We start from the raw sequence: 17,477 nt of genomic DNA on the forward strand, positions 1-17,477 counted from the left end.
AACCACTGTGCCACCAGGGAAGCCCACGTTGAATTTTTTTAATCTTCCAAATTATAGTCTTACCACTTTCTTATCATTAAAAATGCTTTTTAAATATGATTTTAAGGGTCTTCATACTAATCTAGAATATGGATATTCAAGATTTATTTAATTTTCCCTAATGCTGTACTTTAAGGTTGTTTGATTTATCTTTCTCTTTGTACCTAAATACATTTTGGCACTTCTGATTTTTGTCTTAGGATGATTCCTAGAAGTGAAAGGGTGTGCTCGTTTTTTGGGCTCTGCCTACTTACTGCTGTGTGGTTTCCAGAAAGCTTGCTCCAATTTACACTCCCACTCGTCATCTGTGAGAGTGCCTATCTTGAAGTTTTGTGGTCAGCATGATTTAGAAAAAAAATTAACAAGACACATACTTCCTAGCTTCCTTTTTGTTTCTAATTCTCTTCTTAATGGCAAGAAGATATCCTGCAAATAATTAAAGTTTTGACTAAAAAACTTTTTCAAATTATAGCTATTATTCTCTAAATAATTGTTTTGAATGGCTGTGAAAGGACAAGCATGAAACTGGGTGAAGTTAGAATGTGACTTTATGCTGATTAATAACTCAGGCAGAAAAATAACTACACCTTCATTCTTTTATTACAATTATAAAAATACCTTATTTTACAACTCAGAATTCCTCTTACGTCTTTAATTGAAAAATCTCATTGCAAATTGAATGCTGAAGTTATCTTTTCATAATAAAAAAATTAGTTTGCTTTGGCTATATTGTAAAAAACAAAAATTTGAAAGCCTAAGTTCAAAACAAGCTGAGAGGTTTTAAATTAAATCCCCCAAGTTCAAGGAGTTTGGACAGGTGTTTCCTACTGGAAAAGTGTCAGGATTTGGAGTTTTTATTTATTTAAAAATACATTTATTTATTTTTTAATTTATTTTTATTTATGGTTGCTTTGGGTCTTCATTGCTGCGCGCGGGCTTCTCGTTGTGGTGCGCGGGCTTCTCATTGCGGTAGCTTCTCGTTGCAGAGCACGGGCTCTAGGTGCATGGGCTTCAGTAGTTGTGGCTCGCGGGCTCTAGAGCGCAGGCTCAGCAGCTGTGGCGCAGGGGCTTAGTTGCTCCGCAGCATGTGGGATCTTCCTGGACCAGGGCTCGAACCCATGTCCCCTGCATTGGCAGGTGGACTCTCAACCACAGCCCCACCAGGTAAGCCCGAGGATGTGGAGTTTTTAAAAACAAATGTTTATGAAGGAGAAAAATTTATTCAGTTGTATTAGAAATAGTTTTCTCTAAAAATGAACTTTTAACCCTTAGTTTGACTTTGCTTCATTTGGTGAATTTCAGTGACCAGCAGGGGGCAGCAGATTGTCATTAATACTTAACAGTTTGTCAAATACTGATTTTAAAATTAAATGGGAGTATTTGTATTTTTACAAGGCCAGTGGCATACTTATGGGGAGAGGAAGTCGGGGCTTGTATATTGTTCTTGGAGTGTCAGCATGGGTACCTTCTTATCTTTATCCTTTTTCTCTTAAATGGTTTTCTTTAGGTTCTTAAATTTATCAACAGTATTTCCCAAATTTCTGTCTGTGTCTTTTATTTCCTCTCCTTTCCCTTCTTTATTTAGTTTCTTTTATTGTTGATTATAGTAACTATAGTAACCTTTGCAGTAGCATTAACTAGAATAAGGTATAAAAGGCACTTGTTGAAAGTACTCTTTTCTACATGTGCTTTTGTAATTATACCATATTTCTCTTAATTTTTATCCATTCTTTCATATTTCTTGATCTGTTTTTTCTAGTTCTTCTGTTTCTTTTCTTTCTGTTTCCACTGCCTCAGGCATGCCATTCCACTGTCAGCATACCTCAGATATTTTTTATTCCTATATTGTATGTAAGGCTAACAAGGTCTCATAGCTGTCTGTGACCATAAGTATCACACTGGGTCAGATATGTTTTTTGTAATAGTAAATTGTAGTAATTTGGATTTGAAAGCAGTTGAAGCTTTAATTTTTAAAAAATATTACTCAGTTGCAAAAATAAAAGATGTTTAATGAAACATCTTTCATTAAGGAAATAGAAAAAGATAAATAAGGATATAAAATAATCTATAATGCCATTACCACTTAACTGTTAACACTTAATATCTAATTCTTGTCTTTTTTCATATGTATATATTTAAATACATTCTATGTTAACGTTTAATTTTCTAACCAATAAATTTTAGTGTCTACATGTTATTGTATCACAAACATATACCATAATTTATTTATCCAAGTCCATGATATTAGTTGTTCTTAACTTTTTTTTTCTGCAGTATTCTTCCTTGTGTCTTGTTTATTATTTTCTTAGGTCAAATTTCTATAAGTACAATTACTTGATTAAACGGAATAAGATCTTTTTGTTGGGTGTAGATATTGATAAATTGATCTCCAAAGGACTCTGCAGTCAAAGCTCCCACCAGTGTGATGTGCAGAGTGCTTGTTTTACTGCTCATGTTCTACTCCTATGACTTATTACAAAACAGACAAGACAACAACAAAAACACACCTGCATGGTTTTCAATTTCAAAGATAGAAATTTCCTTTTCTTCTAAGTTTTCCTGCTCTGACTTTTCACATTAATACTCATTGACTCTTATCTTTATTATAAGAAATTGTTTATTTCTTATAATAAACTGTTTATTATAAGAAACTTTCTCCATGGCTTGTGCTTAGCAGCTCAGAGTGGTTCATAATAATAATATAAGTGAAATAGCTCCTCGTAATTGGGCATAGTAGAATATGCTGGGTGCTTTACAAATATTAACTCTTTTGATCCCCAAACTAATTCTGGAGGTAGGAAATATTATTCTCACTTTACAAGATATTTTAAGACACCATTTATTTATTTATTTATTATTTTTTATCTTTTTAAATTTATTATTTTATTTTATTTTTTGGCTGCGTTGGGTCTTCATTGCTGCATGTGGGCTTTCTCTAGTTGTGGCGATCGGGGAGCTACTCTTCATTGTGGTGCACAGACTTCTCATTGCAGTGGCTTCTCTTGTTGCAGAGCACAGGCTCTAGGCACATGGGCTTCAGTAGTTGCAGCACGTGGGCTCAGTAGTTGTGGCTCGTGGGCTCTAGAGCGCAGGCTCAGTAGCTGTGGCGCACGGGCTTAGTTGCTCCACGGCATGTGGGATCTTCCCGGACCAGGGCTCGAACCCATGTCCCCTGCATTGGCAGGCGATTCTCAACCACTGTGCCACCAGAGAAGCCCTAAGACACCATTTATTATTCGCCTTTGTGTTTATGGAGCCTGCCCTAGCACCTGGCACATTCAAATGAATATAATAATTGTTAAATGAACATTAGATGAATATTCTATTTGTTAGCTCATTTCACGTTTTGGAATCCTCTCCAGATAGGTTATGGTAGCAGAAGCACTACCACATATCAAACATCTATTAATATTACTAGTATGTTTACCTTCATTATTTTGTTATTTATTGAAGGAAACATGCAAGTCCAAACCAGCACAGAGTGGTTTTATTATGTGAGAGGGAATGGAATGCACCCTAAGTGTAATCAGCATCCCGAAAATTGAATTTTTGTTCTGACAAAGAATTCTTTTGGGTATCCTCTGAGCCTAATGCTTGGTTACACAACACCCAGTATTATAAAAGCTGAAAAATGTTGACAGTGTCAAACAGCCAGCTCAAATGAATGATTTGCTTTCTATCCAGATGTCGTATAGACATTAAACTCTTTATGATTTTGCAGTCCATTTACTTGAGATAGTGTCCAGATTGCCTGGGATATAGAAGGCTTACAAAAATGCAGCGGCATTCTCCGAGCAAATTATCTGATTTTTGCACTTTGCTGCTTGTTTCCAAATGAAAAGAAAACAGAATGAAGTAGATCAAAGCCAAACCAAAAATAACTTTTTTTTGCCTTGCAATCAACAAATTAGCACCTACAAAGCATTGAAATGAGAGATGCTAGTCAATGGTATACATGTTGTTATTGCTTTGTCTGTATTATGACCTTTCCTTTGTTTTCATATTTATTTCTTAGTTTGCTTGGAATTATGTGAATTAAGGATCTCTTTAATGTAGCATACAATTTTCATTACAGGACTTAATAACTTGAAAGGAACAGTCTTGGACAGTGTTGCAAATACTTTGTCTTGGAAGTTGGCAACTCTTCAATCTGTGGATCAGTGGTCACAGGATAGTCTCATTAATCACTTAAGCAAGCAAAAAAAAAAAAAAAAAAAAGAAGGAAACAAAACAAAGCCCTAAACCCTAAACATTTGTTGGAACTGTGATGTTGCGTTGGTAAATTCAGAGATGAAAATTAATTTAGTTTAGTTTTTAAGAGACCACATGGAATTAGCTTAATGGTGATATGATTGTGGATATGTATTTAACAAGTTGACTTTGATTGTTAAACTACTGTGTGGTTTCCTAATTTCTCTTTGTAAGATACCATCAGAAGTGGGTACACATTAATAAAATGTCCTCAGAAATTCTTTCCCTCTCCTCCATTCAGTTTTATAGGAAGAAAAGGAGGGTTCCTTTTAAGCCAAGTTAAAGTGGTCATATTCTTCTACGTTCTGTGCCTCTGTCATCTCTCCCTTTATACAGGACTGTGTGATGCAGGTGATGAAGCCTCTTTGTACATTTCACTTTTTTTTTTTTTAAAGTAATCTATTGCAGAAATATCTCAGTGTCTGAAATTGGCCTTTGAATCAGTTTTTAAGGGCAAGAATTTGGTAGAACGTCTTTCTGGTAATTTTGTTTCAGAATCCTGTGATTTAAAACTAGAAAAGATTTATCAAAATCAGCAAATGTTGAATGTTTGGGAAGTGTCAGGTATGGCTATTTGGATTTTCATTCAACCTTGGATTTAAGTATAGGAGGTTGTGTTAAGAATTTAAAACTCCACGTTGGATTGAGATGAAGAACTTAATTAAAAGCATCACTTTAATTTTTCTCTGACCCTCTTGTCTGTTAGTAATATGCATAAATATATTCTGAACTTTATTTTATATGTAAGAAACTTAGACAAATCCACCAGACTCTGGGCTTTATGAAATGTGAATGTTATATCTGGTAAATGGGGTTAGGTCAAAAGAACAATTTAAAAAACTCTGACAACATTTTGATCCACATCTTTGAAACTTATGATAAGTCAAGTGTGGCCCTTTGCTCATCTTCTCTGCTCGTTTCTTCCCTGCCTTTGCCTCTGTCCCACTTCTGCAGTATATGTAATTCTCTCTCCTAAGGTGGTAGCAGGCTTGCCTATCTTTGGATGAGTGGTTATGTTTTTTTTTCTCTGATGTGTTCCTTATCACTGAAAATCTCCAGGTGCTTTTTGCTCTTTAAAAATAAAGTGTTGTCTTTTTTTTAAAGTATAGGTTGACACTTATATAGCTTTAAAATAGTATAACTGATGGATCAATGATATGTTTATTACAACCCTTAAAATAGGATTTAATTTTTTGGAATTCTTTATGAAGTGATACATTCAGCTATGATCATTTAGAATGACTACTTTGATCACACAGTGATTTGAATTCTTAAAATTTTTTTTTTTTTTTTTTTTCCGGTACGCGGGCCTCTCACTGTTGTGGCCTCTCCCGTTGCGGAGCACAGGCTCCGGACGCGCAGGCTCCGGATGCGCAGGCTCAGTGGCCATGGCTTACGGGCCCAGCCGCTCCGTGGCACGTGGGATCTTCCCGGATCGGGGCACGAACCCACGTCCCCTGCATCGGCAGGCGGACTCTCAACCACTGCGCCACCAGGGAAGCCCCATAAAATGTTTTTGATTACTCAAAACATCTAGTTTCCTGTCTTTTTTTTAACCACCACACCTCTAGAGGTCTCCAAACAGTTTTCAAAACCAGATCCGTTATTGTCACATATTCCAGCCGTGGTGTTTGTATGGTACTTTGTTGGATGATTGTAAATGAGCATGCAATAAATGCCTTCCTCTTACTTTTTCCTGACATTATTTTTCTAGTTAAAAGATGGGTGTAAATTTTAGCGAAGCAGTGTATAAACTAACTCATTTACCTTTTTTGGAAGTGAAATATTTTAGAAGGCTAATGATGAATCCAGTCACTTCTGTTATTGCTTCATGGAGCTGTAGTTGATTTGGAAAATAAGACAGTATCAACTCCCACATTTCCTTTTTTCCTGATGACAGAGGGCAGCAGACTTCTAAATGATAGGGATCCCTGTCCTTTGATTCCTCCCTGTTGCCTTTTGACAGCTTGCAGCTGGTATCAGAATTCACCTGCGATCTGTAGGGTCACCTTGTAAAATTTCTTATGGCTGTCATTCTCTTTTACTCTGGTGAAATACATGTCAATATGGAGGTAGAACTTGCTCAATCAGTACACAGATAATAATGACTAGATCTGAGTTTTTCACATCTATGTCAATATGACTGGTAATTTTCCATTAAATTTTTAAAAATTTATTTTGACTGAAAAGATATCAGTGTACCCTTGATTTTATAGAAAAAAATGATGTGATTTCCCAGATGTCTTCTTATCCTTTAAATTTTTGAAATAATTTTCAGAAGCTAGATCAAATTGGTTTGGTTACGATGTTTTAGGTGATCAAATAAGCCTCTTCAAATGATTCTGAATACCATATACACAGGATTCGTACCATTTTCAAAAGTTATGCGGATTAAGCTCTCACAGCTACAATTTTACTCTCCAGGCAATGAATCGCTCCCTGGCTAATGTGATTCTTGGAGGCTACGGTACCACTTCAACAGCTGGTGGAAAACCCATGGAAATTTCTGGCACACATACAGAAATCAACCTTGACAATGCAATTGACATGATTCGAGAAGCTAATAGCATTATTATTACTCCAGGTAAAAAACCAAAACCCCAAAGCAAACAAACAACCTGTAATAGCTGTTGTAATTGATTACATTAAAGTAATTTCTTGTAATAGGGAAAAAAATCAAAGTGGAACGTCTTCACTTTTGAAAACGTAATGGAAATTTAGAAGCAGCCCTGTGATTACTAAGTGGAAAGTCCTGAGAATTCTTGGCTTAGGTTAATATACTGGGAATCACATAGAGATTCTATAAATTGAGGAAGTGGATTCTACCTGTGTCTTTTTGTGGTTCTGTACAAATGTTTAAATCATCTTTGAGTCTTGGTTATTTTTTTTTCTCATTGGTAAATTTTGGGCCTATGTCAGCATTAAATTAGTATATGAAAGTGTCTAACTTACTTGTTAGACTCGCTCAGTAAAGGTTGGTAAATGTTAATATCTTTATATCCAAAAGTAAATGTTTAAAAAATCACTGAGAATCATGTGGTTTCCAACAAGATGAGGTAACAAGGCCCAGTAGAAAGGACTTCATCTAGGAGTCATAACACCTTACTTCTGTTTTTAATTTTGCCTCTGACAATTGACATATGTGGACCAAGTCAGTTAATCTCTTCAGGCCTCAGTTTCCCAGTTTTCTGAGGTTTAGCCCAGTACTTCTTTACTCATCGCAGAATGCTGTTGTATTTATTACAGGCAATACATTGATTCCAGATTAGGATTTTTAACTCTATCATGCTATCATAGAAGTTTTCTATAAAGAAAGTCAATTGATTTGATATGTGTGTAGTTTGCTGGTTGGTTATATACTAAGATGTAAATAAATGACAAACCTTAGCAGGATTGAATATTCAGGTGCAAGCCTTCTCAAGTGGAGGCAATATCATTTTCTAGGGGCGTTTGAAACACGTGGGTTTGGGGTTGTGGTTTGTCTCCAGGACGGGGCTGCTACTGTCAGCTGGTGTGTGGGAGCAGGTAAACTAAATATTCTGTAAAGCCTGGGACATTCCTGCAGCATGGTTTGTCCCAGCCAGAGCGCTTTGGCATTACCTGTTGAGAAACGCTGTGCTGGAGTGAGAAGGGGGAGAGTAAGAGACAGCACTCTTTTCCCTTTAGGCATTTTCCATCTAGTGGAGAAGTGAGATAGATAAATAATGCACGGTGGGTTATGATAGGGCTGAATTGGATGATATAGACACTTTTTCTACCATGGGAAACCTAAGAAGGACTGTTAGGAAGTGAGGATTTGTATGGGGCCCTAGAGGATGGATGGCACTGGGCGGGGGCAGAGGGAGTACCTTGAGCAGAGACTTGGTCTTTGGAAAAATGAGTGTAGGAAAGTGGGGACAGATGTGAGATTCATTGCACAGAGAGGAGGGACAGAGCACAGGGGTTCAAGGGGAAGGGAGATGACTGACATTTTCGGTCATACCTGTAGGACCATCAAAAATACGGAACACTGTATTCATTTATTTATTTTTTGGCAGAGGGGGAAGGTTTTAAGTTCTTATTTGGAGACATTAAGTTTATGGTGGAGCTGGGACAGCGGACAGGCTGAACTCGAGCTCAGTGAGCCTGGAGACAGGTTGGGAACCGTCAGGTGGTTGTTGAAGCCGTGGGATGGGCTGAGATTTTCCAAAGAGAGAATGAGGTGCAAAGTTAAAGCCCTGGGGAGCTTCATCATTTAAGGGCGAGGGCACAGAAGGAGAAGATCTGTTCAAGAAAATCGAGGAGGAGTAGTGACAAAGTCAGGAAGGGCACCAGGGGACTGTAATGTTATCAAAGCCAAGTAGGGAGACAGTTTGAAAATGTTTATGTGAGAGCAAGTGAGAGCCTGTGCACAAGTGTGTGTGTGTGTGTGTGTGTGTGTGAGTGTGTGAGTGTGTATGTGAGATGTGTGATATGTGATGTAGGGAGCGAGTGCCTAGCAGTGTCAGACACTGTAGGAGACTGAGAAGGGACCATGAGAATTTGAATTTGAAATTTAGGCCAATATTTTTAAAAGGGCATATTGTAAGTTTTTTGTTTTCACCTCTAGTCCTGTTAACTGATTGCCCTTTTTGGCATAAAAATATGTTTCAATCAAGAGAGAAATTGTAGTTCATACAATCTGAAATAAAACCCCATTCTTCTGTGTTCTTAATGTTCCTTGTAGGCTACGGTCTCTGTGCAGCCAAAGCTCAGTACCCCATTGCTGATTTGGTAAAGATGCTCTCCGAACAGGGCAAAAAAGTCAGGTAAGTGCTTGCAGTTCGTGTGTTAAAGGAAAGGAAAATAGATGACCTCCTTTCCCTCCTTTCGGTGACTGTTTCTTCAAGTGGAGTTTTACCTGTGAACACTAGGTAGAGAAACTATTATAAGTTGTAAAAGACTCTATTCTAGCCTTAGGCTTACCTGTTAGTCGTCGCTACCTCTGATAGCCTCGAACCTAAATATAGTCTCATTTTAGAAAAGGAAATTTTATTGTACTAAATTCCAGGATAGTTATCAGTAGGGAAAAAGAGAAACCTGGTTTCTCTGTGGTTTGATTTGGGGAAGGAGGTCAAGCAAGGCATCTGTATCACGTCAAGTTGTGTCTTTTTGGTGTCTGTTGTTTACACTGAAGAAAAACATCTCAAATGAGTGGTCTCTGAAGGGTGAGACCCGGTGGTGAAACTGTGGCTGGTTAATAGTTGACTGATAAAGCTCTCACACTCAGGCTGGAAAAGACTGCAGAAAAATTTCTTTTCCTATATATAAAATAGGTAATCAATAAAGCCATACACTTTTTGAATTGTGAATTAGAATGGCAGCTGTTCCTGCTACTTGCCATTTGGGCACTGGACTCTGCTCTTGGGCGGATATTAAGCAGAATGGCAAAGTCAAGGACTCTGCATTTCTAGATTATTCCCCATGACCTTGGATAAAGCGTTTTGTGGGGTGTAAAAATGGGGCGGGGGGTGGTGAACCCTTGCAGTACTTTGCGTCTGTTCTGCGCACCTTTGGATCCACGTTCTGGAACTCCGCTGTTAGGAAGCAGCGAAGAAGGGACCGTCTGGAGTTGTCCCTGGAGCATAGCTGCTTCGTGTTGCGTGGGGAGACAGGTTCCCTAGCAGTTTCACTGACACGGTACCGTAAGTCAGAGCGGCAAGATAACTCTCTTGTTAAATACAATTAGTTTGTTCACCAGGATGTTAATGTATGTTGACAAAACAGTTAATGTCTGTTAATAAAAATTCCTTTGAGCTGTCAATCTTACACTTTTGTCTGGAGGCAGATGATAAGAAAATAAGCCACAGTGTGCCTAGAACTAGTCAGACTACCTGTGCCAGACTGGATGCAGAGTCCTATAATCTCCAGCTTGAATGTCCCAACTATTCATAGCGGTAAAAGAGACTTAGATGATGAAATCAGAGGGTTATCTAAAATATTTTAGTGTCAGCTACATTTTATTTCTTCCCTTCTTCTCACCCTTTTTTTCCTTCTTCAGTCCTTTTCTTGCTCTTGACCTATATAGTGAGTCTGTGCTTTTCAAATACACAGAATCAAGATACTGTTTCATGATAGGACCATCGTTTCTGTGATGTAGACAGTTTCCACGTTTGGTAAAACCTTAGATGAATTGAAGATAGAAAATGAGAAAAGGCATCTTCTTTGTTTTCTACTTTTCACATAAAAGGTCTCATTTTCATAACTTATTCCTGTTTTCATAGAGGGTGTTAAACAGTGCTTCCCTTTTAGTCGTAGTCTTGCCACTTAAAGCATTTGCAGACCTGCAAGTGGAAAGGATGTGTTACAGAATCTTTCATGATTTTCCTAAAAAGAAATTGTTTCTCTTTATTCAATCCACATGTGAAAAATTCTAATGTATTAGTAATGCCTTCTATCACCACATAACTGTTTAGGAGATGAGTGGCAATCATAATAAAACAGAGAAAGATGGCTTTCATGTCTTAGTTATCCTTAGGGAGGGGAATGATTAATTTGACATACCTCTCTTATTACCCACTGGTCAGTCCAGGTTGTGGGTGCAGGTTGAGCAGCTTGACAGAAGGCAGGATGTGAAAGGAAAGGAATTAAGAGGGAAAGAAAAAAAACATCTGAAAAAAAAAGGGATAAGACAAATGAAATTTTAGTTTCTGACCTGATTAAAATTTGAATTTTATCCATGAGGACATAATATAAACTGCTGTTTTAAGAGGAGGATTTCTGTCACACTGCATTGGAAAAGTAATTATTTGACTTAAGATTTATAGCAGATACTTAATTAAACATATATGAAGAGTTTCTCAGTTATAATTTGTTTTTTATTGAAGTAATTCTGTGGCCAGAGCATCAGGCTTTTCATGAGAGCTTTTGTTTCATATAATCGTCATCGATTTTTCAAATAAGTTATGAATAATAAATTTATTAATAATTTATTATGTAGGATCAGAATAAAATTATTGGTCAGCCTAATCTCTACTTGTGAGTTAGGAAGAGTAAGCCATTTATATTGATCTATTTCATATTAAAGATGAAATATATATTAATATGTCCAAGGGTTTTTTTTGACTATAATATGTTGAATTTTCAACATGGGCTTTGTAATCAGTTATGTAAATCTCACATTTGAATTAAATGGAAGAGAACTATTCTTGCTAACATCATGAGAGTATATTATCATATTTTTCCTTCCTAGTGTCCGTGGGATTTTTTTTTTTTTAAAGGGAATATAGCAACTTTGTTGATTTTGCTTTATTTGTGTCATCTTGCCATAGGAGAGATGCAGATTTTCTTTATGACGTTAGGACTGTGTATATACATGGATGTTAGCTTTTTCTTAAGAGGCAAATGTCTGTTTGAACAAGAGATGGCTGCAGCGGTTACCTCGTATTTTAATGAAATAAATCTGTATTTACAGTTTGTGGTAATTTAGTCCTTTCATCACTCTGTGGAGCTCCCACGGTGTTCATTGAGCACAGCTGCCGGGCCTCTGCTGTTAGTAGATCTTTGTGCCTCCGGACCCCAGCATGCCCAGCATCCAGATGTGGTGACATATTAGCACACATTCCGCATGGAAACGTGCCAGTGTGGACATACGATTGCCATCAATTAGTTATGCCCAAGTGGTGCCAAGAAAAATTGCATCTGTCGTACAGTCTGTCTGGCTTCATGGCCCATGGTTGATTTAGAGACACTCCTGTTTTCCTTTACTCTGGCCATAGTCCTAACATGCTCACAGAGAGTTGAGATTATCTAGTGAAGCACATGACATTTCATGACAAGAGCTCATGTCATGGAAGTTCACTGACTTAGCTGTTCTTTAGTGGCCAGGATATTGTTGCTTCCCGGGCACCCAGAACACCTAATTTATGCTTGATCTCTGAAAGCATTTTATTACAAAAATCTTACGATACAAGAGCACAGACATTTTTTTCTCTTTGTTTCCCAGTCTTTGGATTGATGTGATAGGCTTTTCATTGTAAAGCTGAGATAATCTTTCCAAGGAATAATTCTTAGAAAGAGGTATATATGTTTTTCTTTTTGCAGTTAATCACTGCTTGATTTTCTTTGTATAAAGGCATTATTGCTTTTAAATTTATGAAACCACCTTTCAACTTCTTTGATCGACTAACTGATGTTATATATTGCTTTCATGTTAATGTTCAACTCTATCTTTCTATTAATAATTTATTGATAGAGACTTATTACTAGGTACTGAGAATACAAGAATGTGTAAGCCCCAGTTCCCACTCTCAAAAGTTTATAGATATAAAGAGAACAAATTGATCAACAAATGAATCAGTGAATGAATTCCATTTAATGTGATAGTATGCTAAGAAGAGTAGAGTAGAAGGAAGGTAGGAATGCAAAAGAGAAGAGTAGATAACTGTCCGGGGGATATTTTAAACTTTTTATACTACTCATAACATGACATTTTTTTTGCAGGTTTTAAAAAATAAATATTTACTTTTTCATCCTCTGTCTAAACACATCTAGCTGCCAGTGGTATTTGCAGTTTAATAGTGTTTTACAGTCTTGTGTGACCTGGCTATAAGTTTAAATATATGTTATTTTTACTAGGAAACCCATTCTTTGGAGACAGTTGAAGATGAAATATTTTGTTGATCTAACTGGATTTTCCTGTTTTTCATGGATTAAATGTAATCTAAATAAACAAGAGTTCAGCCGTCTTCGATTTTGTTATGTTTTGGGGTACGGGAAGAGCTAGGACATGCAAATTTATCAAGTAATAAAGGTACATGCGTCTGACAGTAGAAGTTAGGCCAGATAAAAGATCCAGTGTAGTAGTTAAATAAAGAAATAGATATTATTTATGAGTTTCTTACCAGCTTTGCAATACTTTCTTATCAGCCATGACTATTCATGTTAATGACAATTCACTGTATGAATAATTATATAGTACTTTGTGCCAGGCACTGTTCTAGGTCCTGAGAATACATCAGTGAATACAAAGATCAAAAATCCTGACCCTGTGGAGTTTTACATTTGCTGGGAACTTAGATAATAGGTGTTAAGATATTCTGAATTGAGGACGCTTATAACCTCATTGTGTTTCCAATTCAGATGCTAGTTGAAATGATGAAGAACAGCAAGAGCATAGGTCATTATATCTGAGTTTCAGAGTTACAGCTGGCACTATTTGGTGATGAGTTAGCCAGTGCTTCTGGTTTTCTGAAAGAATACGGTGTGTTTCTTTGCACTGAGCCTGCCTTCTTGTAAAACATGGTGACAGGTGGGTGGGTGTGATGGGAGTTATTTGTGTAATTAGTCAAATGAGTGAAACTTTTGGTAGAAGAGAGGAAAGCTAAAGAGTACATGTGTATTCACTTACATCTCTATATTCAATCTATGGTATAAAATTGCCAGTAATCCCTCAGAGCAAAATATGTATTTTAACATCTTTATTGGAGTATAATTGCTTTAAAAAGGTGTGTTAGTTTCTGCTGTATAACAAAGTGAATCAGCTATACATATACGTATATCCCCATATCCCCTCCCTCTTGTGTCTCCCTCCCACCCCTCTAGGTGGTCACAAAGCACTGAGCTGATCTCCCTGTGCTATGTGGCTGCTTCCCACTAGCTATCTATTTTACATTTGGTAGTGTATATATGTCCATGCCACTCTCTCACTTCGTTCCAGCTTACTCTTCCCTCTCCCCGTGTCCTCAAGTCCATTCTCTACGTCTGCGTCTTTATACCTGTCCTGCCCCTAGGTTCTTCAGAACCATTTTTTTTTCTTTGATTCCATGTATATGTGTTAGCATACGGTATTTGTTTTTCTCTTTCTGATCTCATTTTATTGATTTGAGTCCTCTCTCTCTTTTTCTTGATGAGTCTGGCTAAAGGTTTGTCAATTTCATTTATATTCTCAGAGAACCAGCTTTTAGTTTTATTGATCTTTGCTATTGTTTTCTTTCTTTCTATTTCATTTATTTCTGCTCTGATCTTTATGATTTCTTTCCTCCTACTAACCTTGGGTTTTGTTTGTTCTTCTTTCTCTAGTTCCTTTATGTGTAAAGTTAGATTGTTTATTTGAGATTTTTCTCGTTTCTCGAGGTAGGCTTGTATTGCTGTGTACTTCTCTCTTAGAACTGCTTTTGCTGCATCCCACAGGTTTTGGATCATCGTGTTTTGGTTGTTATTTGTCTCTAGGTACTTTTTGATTTCCTCTTTGGTTTCTTCAGTGATCTCTTGGTTATTTAGTAATGTATTGTTTAGCCTCCATGTGTTTGTGATGTTTTTCTCCCCCTGGAATTGATTTCTAATCTCATAGCATTGTGGTTGGAAAAGATGCTTGATATGATTTGAATTTTCTTAAATTTACCAAGGCTTGATTTGTGACCCAAGATGTAATCTATACTGGAGAGTGTTCCATGTGCACTCAAGAGGAAAGTGTAATCTGCTGTTTTTGGATGGAATGTCCTATAAATATCAATTAAATCTATCTGATCTATTTTGTCATTTAAAGCTTGTATTTCCTTATTAATTTTCTGTCTGGATGATCTGTCCATTGGTGAAGTGAGGTGTTAAAATCCCCCACTATTATCGTGTTACTGTCGATTTCCTCTTTTACAGCTGTTAGCATTTGCCTTATGTATTGAGGTGCTCCTATGTTGGGTGCATATGTATTTATAATTGTTATATCTTCTTCTTGGATTGATCCCTTGATCATTATGTAATGTCCTTCCTTGTCTTTTGTAACATTATTTTAAAGTCTATTTTATCTGATATGAGTATTGCTACTCCAGCTTTCTTTTGATTTCCATTTGCATGCAATATCTTTTTCCATCCCCTCACTTTCAGTCTGTATGTGTCTCTGGGGTCTGAAGTGGGTCTCTTGTAGACAGCATATAGATGGGTCTTGTTTTTGTTTCCATTCAGCGAGCCTGTGTCTTTTGGTTGGAGCATTTAATCCATTCACATTTAAGGTAATTATCGATATGTATGTTCCTGTGACCATTTACTTAATTGTTTTGTGTTTGTTTTTGTAGGTCCTTTTCTTCTCTTGTGTTTCTCACTTAGAGAAGTTCCTTTAGCATTTGTTGTAGAGCTGGTTTGGTGGTGCTGAATTCTCTTAGCTTTTGCTTGTCTGTAAAGCTTAAATTTTCTCCATTGACTCTGAATGAGATCTTTGCCGGGTAGAGTAATCTTGGTTTTAGTTTCTTCTCTTTCATCACTTTATATATATCATGCCACTCCCCTCTGGCTTGTAGAGTTTCTGCTGAGAAATCAGCTGTTAACCTTATGGGAGTTCCCTTGTATGTTATTTGTCTTTTTCCCTTGTTGCTTTTAATAATTTATCTTTGTCTTTAATTTTTGTCAATTTCATTTCTATGTGTCTCGGTGTCTTTCTCCTTGGGTTTATCCTGCCTGGGACTCTCTGCACTTCCTGGACTTGGGTGGCTGTTTCCTTTCCCGTGTTAGGGAAGTTTTCGACTATAATCTCTTCAAACATTTTCTTGCGTCCTTTCTTTCTCTCTTCTCCTTCTGGGACCCCTATAATGTGAATGTTGGTGCATCTAATGTTGTTCCAGAGGTCTCTTAGGCTGTCTTCATTTCTTTTCATTCTTTTTTCTTTATTCTGTTCCACAGCAGTGAATTCCACCATTCTGTCTTCCAGGTCATTTATCTGTGCTTCTGCCTCAGTTATTCTGCTATTGATGTATTTTTCATTTCAGTTATTGTATTGTTCATCTCTGTTTGTTTGTTCTTTAATTCTTCTAGGTCTTTGTTAAACATTTCTTGCATCTTCTCGATCTTTGCATCCATTCTTTTTCCGAGGTCCCGCATCATCTTCACTATCATTATTCTGAATTCTTTTTCTGGAAGGTTGCCCATCTCTACTTCATTTAGTTGTTTTTCTGTGGTTTCCTTCATTTGGTACGTAGTCCTCTGCCTTTTCATCTTGTCTGTCTTTCTGTGAATGTGGTTTTTGTTCCACAGGCTGCAGGATGGTAGTTCTTGCTTCTGCTGTCTGCCCTCTCGTGGATGAGGCTGTCTTAGAGGCTTGTGCAAGCCTCTTGATGGGAGGGACTGATGGTGGGTAGAGCTGGGTGTTGCTCTGGTGGGCGGAGCTCAGTAAAACTTTAATCTGCTTGACTGCTAATGAGTGGGGCTGGGTTCCCTCCCTGTTGGTTGTTTGGCCTGAGGTGACCCAGCTGTGGTGCCTACCAGCTGTCTGGTGGGGCTAATGGCAGACTCTGGGAGGGCCCATGCCAAGGAGTACTTCCCAGAACTTCTGTTGTCAGTGTCCTTGTCCCACAGTGAGCCACAGCCACTCTCTGCCTCTGCAGGAGACCCTCCAACACTAGCAGGTAGGTCTGGTTCAGTCTCCTATGGGGTCACTGCTCCTTCCCCTGGGTCCCGATGCGCATACTACTTTGTGTGTGCCCTCCAAGAGTGGAGTCTCTGCTCCCCCCAGTCCTGTCCAGGTTCTGCAGTCAAATACTGCTAGCCTTCAAAGGCTGATTCTCTGGGAATTCCTCCTCCTGTTGCTGGACTCCCAGGTTGGGAAGCCTGATGTGGGGCTCAGAACCTTCAGTGGGTGGACTTCTGTGGTATAAGTGTTCTCCAGTTTGTGAGTCACCCACCCAGCAGTTACAGCATTTGATTTTATTGAGATTGCGCCCCCCCTTACTGTCTCATTGTGGCTTCTCCTTTGTCTTTGGATGTGGGATGTCTGTTTTGGTTAGTTTCAGTGTCTTCCTGTCGATGAGTAATTCTGGTGCTCTCGCAAGAGGGAGTGAGTGCACGTTCTTCTACTCCGCCTTCTTGAACCAATCTAGGAAACAGTACTTTTTTGCCTTAATGGTATCTATAGAAGGGTTAAACGTGGCCTTTTGAAATTTGACACTATTCGACACTTGAATATTAACTGCGACCAATGTGTGCGCTGTTGGCAATTATTGGCCTCAGTCTATATTGACAATATAATTTCTCTAGTTTTTTTTGTGTAGTTGCAAGTACAAAGAATTTCTGGCTTTCGTTGGACCATATTGATACTTAGTGGGATTTCAAGGTAAAAATTAGAAAATTAATTCAGAAATGTTGATAACAAACCACATTTGTTTTAGTGTAAAAATTTGTGGGTTTTTTAAAATGTAAATGATCGTTAAAAATGCGCATTTATTTGAGCAATACAGATGAGCATT

The 17,477-nt window shown here is 37.6% G+C and overlaps 1 protein-coding gene across 6 annotated transcripts in view; it reads left to right on the forward strand.

Moving 5' to 3' along the window:
- Positions 1–17,477, forward strand: part of NNT (nicotinamide nucleotide transhydrogenase) — a 95,092-nt gene that overhangs the window by 60,981 nt on the left and 16,634 nt on the right. For all 6 annotated transcript variants that reach the window (XM_079918553.1, XM_079918550.1, XM_079918551.1 and 3 more), the window contains 2 exons: positions 6,715–6,874; positions 8,996–9,077. In XM_079918553.1, the coding sequence (XP_079774679.1) occupies positions 6,715–6,874; positions 8,996–9,077 (242 nt within the window). The remainder of the gene's footprint in view (positions 1–6,714; positions 6,875–8,995; positions 9,078–17,477) is intronic.

Source organism: Stenella coeruleoalba, assembly GCF_951394435.1.
Source record: "Stenella coeruleoalba genome assembly, chromosome: 3".
Lineage (NCBI taxonomy): Eukaryota > Metazoa > Chordata > Mammalia > Artiodactyla > Delphinidae > Stenella > Stenella coeruleoalba.